The sequence below is a fragment of the Brachyhypopomus gauderio genome, chromosome 4, assembly GCF_052324685.1.
Source record: "Brachyhypopomus gauderio isolate BG-103 chromosome 4, BGAUD_0.2, whole genome shotgun sequence".
Classification (NCBI taxonomy): domain Eukaryota; kingdom Metazoa; phylum Chordata; class Actinopteri; order Gymnotiformes; family Hypopomidae; genus Brachyhypopomus; species Brachyhypopomus gauderio.
Window position 1 is genome coordinate 17,800,046 of NC_135214.1, and position 10,182 is coordinate 17,810,227.

At 41.2% G+C, this 10,182-nt stretch overlaps 1 protein-coding gene across 4 annotated transcripts in view; it reads left to right on the forward strand.

The window, feature by feature from the left end:
* Positions 1–2,308: 2,308 nt before the first annotated feature.
* rapgef4a (Rap guanine nucleotide exchange factor 4a) overlaps positions 2,309–10,182 on the forward strand; it is a 91,674-nt gene continuing 83,800 nt past the window's right edge. For 2 of the 4 annotated variants that reach the window (XM_077002786.1, XM_077002788.1), the window contains exons 1-2: positions 2,691–2,846; positions 3,008–3,195. In XM_077002786.1, coding sequence (XP_076858901.1) covers positions 3,095–3,195 — 101 coding nt within the window. In that variant the 5' untranslated portion in view covers positions 2,691–2,846; positions 3,008–3,094. Of the gene's footprint in view, positions 2,399–2,690; positions 2,847–3,007; positions 3,196–10,182 lie in introns of those variants that run through there. The other 2 variants (XM_077002787.1, XM_077002789.1) reach the window with 2 other exon arrangements.

Genomic DNA, 10,182 nt, shown 5'->3' on the forward strand with positions numbered 1-10,182 from the left:
TCCGATCTGAAGAGCTTGTGCTGAAGATGGAGATCCTCCCTCCTGCTCGGGGTGACCAGGAGGCCCTTGAGGCTGTTCTCCCAGCCCGCGATGAGTGTGCCCTGGGCCTCGGTCTCTGGTGCTGCTGGGGTGGGTGGAGGAGTCCACCTTGCTATGAGAGGCCCCGGGAGGAGCTGACTCCCCAGGAGGCTGAGGTGACCCCTAGCGGAAGGCAGGGGTCAGCTCCGGGAGGAGGTAGGCCCGAGAGGTGATGTAGCCGCACCTCAGGGAGGTAACCTGCACACACAGACTGTTGTATTATAGTAATTTGACAAGTAAGGTTGAAAAGGTGAAGTGCTGCCACTTACTGTCTCGTACTGTCAAAGTATTTCCGGTTTTCTTCTTGAGCTAGTGAATAAAAAACACATAACACGCTCAACACAGACACCACGGACGAGTGGGGAGCCGTAACTCCTCGTCCACACACTCTTGTGGGGCTCAGCGGCAGAATGCCGGTTAGGGCGTGAGGGCCCTGTGACCGACCGGGGCGTGGTTTCTGTCTTGTTCATTAAAACCTCCTTTTCCCCCTGAGACTTGGCGTGATCGCTTCCATTTTATTTCGCACTCCCTGCCAGTCACAATTATAAATAAATTATTGACATTTGCCATCTCCACATCTTTGCATTCAGTTTTTATTCGCAATTTGTTTAGTGTCCCAACTTTTTTGGAATCCGGTTTGTATATTACTTCACTTCCAACTATGTTTCACTCTATTGAAACTTCAAGAATGCTTTACTACTTCTACTGGAGAGAAACTGGTATACTCATGGAACATATTTGGCAATTTCTGCAGTCTTATTCAGTTCACATAAAGGTAGGTACAGGCAGGCAGACAGTTAAGAGTTAGTCATCGCATTACCAAGGATGCTGGCCGTGCACATTAAGAATACAAAGATGCCGCCCCCTGCTGGTGAAATTCTGCTTGGTGCAACGGTTCACTTTTCTCAGTATGTGAAACCATCATGAGACCTATAGCTATGCACTGGGGTTTGGGGATTGGGAGGATTGGGGGTGGAATGATTGCATTCGTATTCAGTAAACTGGCTTGTAAGTAGATCATGTGAAGTTAGAGAAATGTATGTCAACACCGCTAAGCATGTATTTGGTAACAGACGTTGACAGAAACTGGTTTGACAAAGCCTTTCATTCTTTATCTGTTACCTTGGAAACAGTGGGAAAAAACTGAAACCTCTGCTTATATCATTAGAGTCACGATGCTTCTCACGCGTGTTTCAGCACTCAGGGTTACGGTCAAATGACCAAACTTACCGTGTATACACCATCTATCCCTTCATTCATTTTTGAATATATTTATCCATGTCTTTCAATACCATTATAGTTTATGTACAGTGAATGAAAACTGAATAGTCGTTAGAAGGTGTATTAATATTTGTTTGTATTACCTTTGCTTCTGTTCACATATCTTCTAAGGGAGGTAGGAATGTCATCTCACAACACGGATAATTTGGTTAAAAATTTTCAGCATGTTTTCAGAATTTCTCTATCACCCATGCTTTTTAGATCCAGTATACTCAGATATCATTACGTAGTATGGAAAGGCCAAGACTGCTGGACACTGCAGAGTAGGTAGGTATTTTGTAGGCATTATAATTAATTTATATGTAATATAAAACGTTATTACCTGCATACGTGACAGGAAAATTCTAAACACAGATAGGGGTCGAATTCAGTGTAAAAAAAAAAGAACTATAGCATCAATCTTCAACAAAAAGATCAAATTTTGCTACTCTGTGAGATCACATTCCGCCACAACACCCCCCCCCCCCTCCGGTCTTTTTATGTCTGTAAAACTGGATTCGTCTGTGTTGCTGAGTGGACACTTTAATAACGACACTTGGTGGCTCCTGCAATACTGTGGCTCGCCACATTGTTTCACATAAATTCAGAAGGAGCAATATACTCACTATAATGTTACTGTTTTCTGTTTGTTTTGGTTATAGATTATTATTACCAGCTATTATCAGAGATGAATTATTCAGTGACGAAAAGGTCAAGAAACTAATATGTTTCTTAACTAATTCCTACTTTACATTACTTTTCCTTTAATGATTTGTGACTACATGAAACTTTGAACAGTGCATTTCAGCGATTCTATAGACTGCAATACATTTGCTTAATTTGCATAAATATATAGCCTACCTCGTTTGTGTCTAGCGGTGGTGTCAAGTTTAAACAGCAAAAGGGAAACTTCCATACATTGGCAGGATTCGGAGCAAAACTGATTACCGATGCTGTATTTGAACGGCTGATTTCTATAGTCAAGTATCAAGAGGAGATCCCAGTATCACCAAAGCGCTACATCAACCATCCGGAGGCATTCGGCGGACTCGAGCCTTGAGTATGAAAGGAATATGATAATCTGCAATAGAAATATGGGTTTAATAACTATCATGATTATTTGGCTGTGTGTCGCAGCAGGTCTGCACTGTGGGCTGCGGTTGTCCTCCAAGGGCTAGCATGGATCTAGCAGAGGAATTTGAATATGCTGCTTTGATGTGGTGGCTGTGTGTGTGTGTGTGTGTGTGTGTGTGTGTGTGTGTGTGTGTGTGAAGTATATAGCAGTATAAAATGGAGTGCAGCAGACCGTTTATTTTCTAACTCCCACGCAGTACCGAGGCAGGCACCCCAGCCATCACTCCGGGCTGCAGCGCTGCAGTGTAGCTCGTGGGGTAACTGAGGTGTTGATCAAGAGAGTTTTAATTTGATCAACTGCGTTTTAATCAATTGAGTTTTAATTTGATTCTGTTGTTTGCACACAAACCAAAAAAAGTTATTGATCAGAACAGGTACATTTAATCTTAATACATATATTTGTTTGTATGACTAATTAATTGTATTGTACATACAGACACCGGACAAATAAAAGCTGTTCAATTAACTGGAAAAGTGAAATAAAAGAGTTTAGATAACACCAGGGTTTTCTTTTTTTGTTTATTTATTTGTTTAGTTACATTTCCTCCAGGTCTGGGTGCAGGAGTGTCGCAGCTGGGATGTCTCTAAGTAAACTCGCCAGTTAACAAGTGCGGACCATGCGATGCGTCTTTCCGACTCCATGATCTCCTCAAAGATGGTAGCAGCTCACACTTCTGCCCATTCCTCACCGTCCACAGAATGGATAGTTTGTCTCGATAAACGGTAAGTTATTTCTTTAAATAAGTCATATTCGTTATATTTGATCTTTTTCCCCTCACATTTGACTCACTTGAGCTGTGTCTGAAATGTCTAAAATAGCCCTTGTGTTACCAGCGCTAGCACTCGTGTCCTGGCAAAATAATCAGAATAATCATGTCAATTCTGCGATACGTTATTTGTTAGAAACAGACCACTAATATTTGCATATGGGCTATGGCAGATGAACACGTTCTTGTAAAAACAGTGTGTCAATTTTAGACTACAACATCGCAAATATCACGTTATTTGTTATGATTTACCTTAAGCTTGGGGGTAACCTTCATCCGTGTTGTCAATCTTTAATTATGTGTTATTAATCAAGGTCAGAAAATGATCATTTGTAAAGAGTGGAGTATCACGCGTCTCACCCAACAGCGGCACCGCAGTAGCTGTTACTGCAGACTCATTCAGGGGTTTTTTCTCTCCTGTGTGGTGCCTAAGGCGGGCATGCATACTTACTCAGGACAAGTGTTCAGCCAGGTTTCTGCTTATTCTCCCCTAGCGATCTGTACTGCTGGCTAGACATTGCAAATAATGTATCCAGCACGGATCCATGGGTCTTTTTCTGTCTCATCAATGATGAGAGCTCTTCTATCTTTAGACTTTTCATCCATGTGGTTTCTGTCATGTATTCCTGGTACACCAGCTGGATACAGAGCTACAAAGACCTTTTTTATTATGTGATCATCAACTCCAGTCCCTTTCATAATGTGTTTATGATACCATAGTTCCAGTTTAATGAGTTCCGACCTGTCCCTGTCCAAGATTAATGGCCTTGTCATCCGCGAACAAATCAATATGTGCACAGTTTACAGCTGTCCTCAGTTGGAGAAAGATGTGGAGACAGGCCTTCAACACTTGTCTTGCCAAATCACCGTGCCTTGTGCTGATTGAAATACAGTCTGTAAAAAGCTACCTGGCTCCACCTTCCGCAAACTTCGAACGCATTCTCTGAATATAAATGAACACAAATGACTCAACTACCCACCATCATGTTCTTACTGTGAGATCCTGACTATATTGTGTCAATCACGTTCTAATGCTCTGCTTTGAACACACAATACATCTTCACTGACACAAGCTTTAGGCATATATTATGAGAAAGATGTATGTTACATCATGGAAAAATGTAAAAAAAAAAAAAGATTAGTTGTTTTGAGTACATGTAGATATAACATACATGTAGATGTAACACACAGTTCAGTCAGGCATGCATATGAACGCTCCTGAATGTTCACATTGTATGTATAGTACAAGGAAGGATGTGTTTGTGTCTTTTGGTTTCGGTGGGTGGCTTTTAAATGTTACTCCTACACTGTAGAAACAAGACTCAAAACAGCTTTAGAAAATAACTTCTCCAGGACTGAACTTTGCAGTTGAATGTATTCATCAACCATTTGAAACAACTGTCCACTGGTTGATTTTGGTACTGATTTGAAAACAGTTGCAGGCGTGTGTTTGTCGGTACATTAAGCTCTGTTGGCTCTGGGCCTAATATGCACCTCTCTGGTTTAAATACGGTTACACCCACTCTCAGTCTAAAGCCACATTTTCCAACTATTCAAATAAACCTCAGTGTCTGCTTTAAATTGAAGCAACTGTACATCTGTACAGGATGAGACTTGGATGAGAGACTATAATGCATAGATTGTTTATTTTTACATACAGAAATGAATTGTAAAGAATTTGTAATGTAAAAGTACATTTATTCTACCTTAACTGATTCAGATTCAGATTTTATTGGTCATACATTGTACAAGTACAAGATGAAATGCTTTCTTGCCCAGGGCCCAGTGTTAAAGCACCAGAAAACCAGAGCGGCGGCAGCGTAACGCAGCGTACAAACGCAGACGCGCCACCTTCACAGGCAAAGAGAAACTGAGTGCAAGTGTAACTTGCGGCAACAAAACCTTTGAATGGACAATACAACCAATCCAGTGTCTTTTACATTTCCCAAAGATGACTTTCTTAGAGAATTAATAGAATTGAATACAATTAGAAAGAGCTTCAATGTTCAGTAATGAGGTCGTGGTTTGAGGTTCCTCTTGATTCCTGCATAGTGTTCCTGGTGTGCTCATCTTCTCTTAGTGATTGAAGGTATTCTTTGGTTACCTCCATCTGAGGATTTGTTAAATTCATTACAGCCATTTCCCCTGGTTTGTCAGGCCTTTTGCTACTGCTAAGCTCACCAGTGCATAATTAATTTTGAACAATGAAGCAGACAGCTGGATTTCTATTTACTTATACTGATTTTCAGCCTTGTGACAGCCTACTTACCGGCACTGGTGTTTAACCGGCATCACCTTCATGTTGAGCAGAAAGCAGCAGTGACACACATGCCAGAAGCACATTTACACGCAATCAAGGACCTTTTGTGTTCTCGCTGGTGCCTGAACTAATGAAGCAGAGACACACAGCTACAACTGAGCAGCCAACAGTACGTTTGGAATCCTGAATGGGGAAGGCTGTGTATAAACAGGACTACACAGTCTACCTGATTAGAACGTGCACACGCACTAACCCTGTATTCATTTTCTCATTTATTATACAGTTTGTAAGAATACAGACTCAGAACAATAAAAAGATGTGTCACTGACCAGTTATTGGGCCATACCCTGTCTATATATCTGCTTAACCAACACTGTATGTGTCTGAAACTGGTCATACTTGTGGTATGTGATATATGTGATGTGTGGTATGTGATGTGATGTGACGTGTGGTATCTGATGTATGTGATATACAAAATGACCATTGTGTATATATGGTCATACATATATAAGGTCATACTTGATACTAGTGATGAAAAAGACTCCATCATGTCTTTGGTTGATAAATCAGTTTTGAATCTGAATGTCACTGGTCTAAAACCAATTCTCACTGACTTATGTGAATGAAGCTATTGTAGCAATATTTCCTGCTCTGATGTCTTCATCTTCAGTGATCTCTAGGTGTGAAACTGCTCCAAAGGTAGTGTTCAAAGACAAGGTGTTTGAGTTCAGGGTTAAAATGTGTCTTCATGGTGGCACGAGGCAGAGTACCAGATGTGTTTGCATAGTAAATGGACTCTTGGTTCCTCTTTAACAAACACATTCTCTCTCTTTCTCTCTCTCTCTCTCTCTCTCTCTCTCTCTCTCTCTCTCTCTCTCTCTCACACACACACACACACACACACACACACACACACACACAAATGAAATGTGGCTCACCTTTAAGTCCCCTCTGGAATACACAAGGTTTACATGTACCAGACTCGGGCTATTTTCCGCCTATTCTTGAAAACAAGAACTGTTTAAATTGTTCAGTATCCAGGAGTTGTCCAGTGTCCAGAACTTATCCAGCTCACCCATGTGCTGCTCTGTGTGTGTGTGTGTGTGTGTGTGTGTGTGTGTGTGTGTGTGTGTGTGTGTGTGTGTGTGCTCTGTACCTCAACACTCTAAGTTAAATTGGTGAATCCAGTTTCAACTAAACTTCTAGTTAACAGAAGAAAAAACTAACCTTAGAGTAACTACTTCAACCTGTGTTTGATCATCGTACCCCCTCACTAGCACTGTGCTGTATTGCACTTTTTTTGTTTTTGGATAATTCTGTGCTATTTTCTTCAAATGGTGTTCTGTGGTCCCTGAGATGGTAGCAATCAGTCATTATTGTCTCCACCTCACTTTAAGTGTGTTTGTCTCTACTGAAGCCCACCTCCACCAGGAAACCATTCAGCACCATTATGTCTAACAGTCCTCACCTCACACACACACACACACACACACACACACGCACACACACACACACACACACACACACACACACACACACACCATGACTTTGCTTGTTTTAAGAAGGCAAAGCTCCTCTCTATGCCTGCTGATGTAGCTCAAATAGTTGCAGCTTTAGGCATCGGCTAGTCTAGCTCACACATTGCTTTCTCTTGCTGCAGGTCTTTAAGAACTGCTAAGAAGTCACCCAGCTCCCCCTGTTGCCCTGAAGGTCATGATCTGAGTTATGCATCAGAGCTCAGATTTTAGTCTTCCTGAATCAAAGAAATGGCCATAATGTTTGAAGCAAATGTTAGATTGCCTCCTTGGGGCGACAGGCAACTCATTTAATCAAATGTGCTTGGATTGAGTAGTTCAATGGAGCACATGCTTGCCAATTTATTTCTGATAAATCTGCTCACTGACATTGCCTGAGACAGCCGTGTGAGGGTTTCCGTAACACTCTGGGGAGTCCTGAAAATGTGACAGCTGCCAGTGCTTTCTTCTCGATTCATTTGGAAGATCTCATGTGAAATTTGCTACTTCTGCATCTACAGAAATACAGCATCTACTGCAGAGTTGTGTTTCTGGGCACCTGAACATCCTACGGACTCTGAGAAAAACTTCTTTGTGCCTGTGGCAGAAAAAGTGAAGTGTTACAGGAAACACTTTGGATTCAGGAATGCATTTTGCCTTCTTGGAAAACACAAGGTTTAGTCAGTGTGCATAGTAGTGCTCAAATATTGCATTTTGGGGCAATTACTTTAACTCCGGCATGGCGTTCATTCAGAGAGGAAGCCACAACATCAGCCTCTTCATATGTCTGAGACACAAGTTAATTGTAACTGTAGCCCTGTATGTGTTTATTTAAAACATTACAGACATACTGGGCCTCTTGCCCTCCTAAAACATCAAAAAGTCATTTCGAACATACTGAACTATCACAGACAGCGACAAAATGTCAGCTGTCTCATCTGCTTGCCATGCAAGAAGTCTTTGATTTAATCATGGACAGTGGCTGTAATGGCAGAAATTAAATCATTCTGAATGGAAGGAGACAAGCCAGAAAACGGAGGACGTCTGGAAGGGAGTTGCTAAGACATCATCGTACTTGGCTCTTTCACTGAATTCTCTGTAGTTCCCCTTGCTTGCTGATTCACTCCCATCATCATGGCCTCTGAAAGATGGCTCTCGACAGCCAAGCAGTGAAGTGACATCAGTTAGGCAGCAGCGTTGCCAACTTAGCTAGATTTAGACTTTTCAGACCCTTTTAGCGACTTTTTTTTCTCAAAGAAGCAGCTATAGCAACAATTATGGCAAGTTCTTGGACAAATTAGCTGGTCGAGAGGCCCAGCTCCATGTCTGCTCTGCTTGGTGAGGGGTAGAGAGTTTGGAACAGTATGTTCAGTGAGGGGGTTGAGTTTGGAGCAGTTAGCCTGCAGGATAATTCATAGATTTTATACTAAAGTATATTATATAAAGTACACAGTAATAAAGATATTCTGTCACTTCCTCTCTTGATTATCATTTAACTTGCAAATATAGCTGATATCACAGATGACAAACTGACACTGTGCAGTATACAAATACAGCACAGTGATGTCACAAACATGCTAATCAGCACGCAACATGTTTAGGGACCGTGAGCACTAGGCTTGAGCTACTTTCCATCATGACTATGGAGAGGAATTGAAATGCAGCTGCAAAACACACCACATAAATTTTCTATAGCGACTATAAGTAAACAAGATGCACTTTAACCATATGAGCCTCTTTGAAATGCAGTCATTGCAGTGAACAGCGTGAAATTAAACGCTCGGATTGAATCGGTGTGGAAGGTGATCCATTTTGATATGACGTCACAACCTCAGAAAAACAATAAATGTGAATTTATATTTAATGAATGAAATACTGAATTTGTGTCAAAAAAATAATGTGAAACACAGGCAACTCACAACTAAGTTGTATTTTACTGTGAGCTATTGTGAATGGACCAAAAACGTTTTTGACTGCATTTGAGAACAGCGTGGTATTGAGTTAAGAATAGCGTGGTGCCACAATGAAATGTAATCAGAGTCCACTCATAGCCTGCTCAAGATTTTGAGATTTGGTCCATCGTGCTGGAAAATGTGTGGCAAGAGACGAACTACATGAGGTCTTAGACCGATTACATGATGTGCCATGTTGGTTATATGATGTGCTATGGTGATTACACGATGTGCTATGGTGATTACACGATGTACTAGGCTGATTACACAACGTAATTTATAGATAAGGAGCTCTTACTGCATACCTGCGTTAGCTGGTGTGAGCAAAATTAGCTGGTGTGAGCAATATTAGTTGCTGTCCTCTGTTTCTTCAATGCCGTTGAGGGTGTCTCACGACAAATCAGTCTAATTATTACTTTTTTGCAAGGCAAAAACACAGTTAGGTCACGTGCATATTGAGTCTACCAAGAGCTATGCTTCAGTAATCTGTGGTTGATACAGAGTCTGTTGTGGTCTGTACCTTAAAGAAGTCACCCCTGGCACACACACACACACACACACACACACACACACACACACACACACACACACACACACACACACACACACACTAGTCCTCTGCTCTAGCTGATCTATTTGTTTGAACTGCATGAGTGAGCTTTTCTCATTGGGATATGAGTGGGAAATGTTTTGCCCTTGTTAAATCTGTACTTCACTGTTTCAAAGTGTGTGTTATTCTCCAAGGAAAGAAGAATAGCAAGTGTATGTTTTGACTATTCTATGTACGTTCAGTTCTCAGCAGTGGTGTTTTCACCATTCCACACTAATTGTATTATATTGGGAATACAATACCGTTACTCTGCCTTCTTTTGGCATTTGAAATAAAAATGTATGCCCTTCTGACATATTTACTGTTGTTTTTCAAGCTTTCCTCTTTCTTTGTTTGGACAAAATATCTGCATAAGGTGAAAGGAAGTCAGAGGTCTCTTAAATATTTATTCTCTCTATTCCCTCCTTCAGTGCTAGCAGACACACGTGCCTTACAGAGCAGTGCACAAATCCTACACAAAGTACTGATTCCAAACTACGTATGTAAACATGACAGGGACAGCGCAGGAAACACAATCTAAATGTAATGTGCAACTCACTTATACTGTATCACACTGTTTGTAATCGAGTACATAATGCATCATTTTGGAATACATTTTTAGCTCATG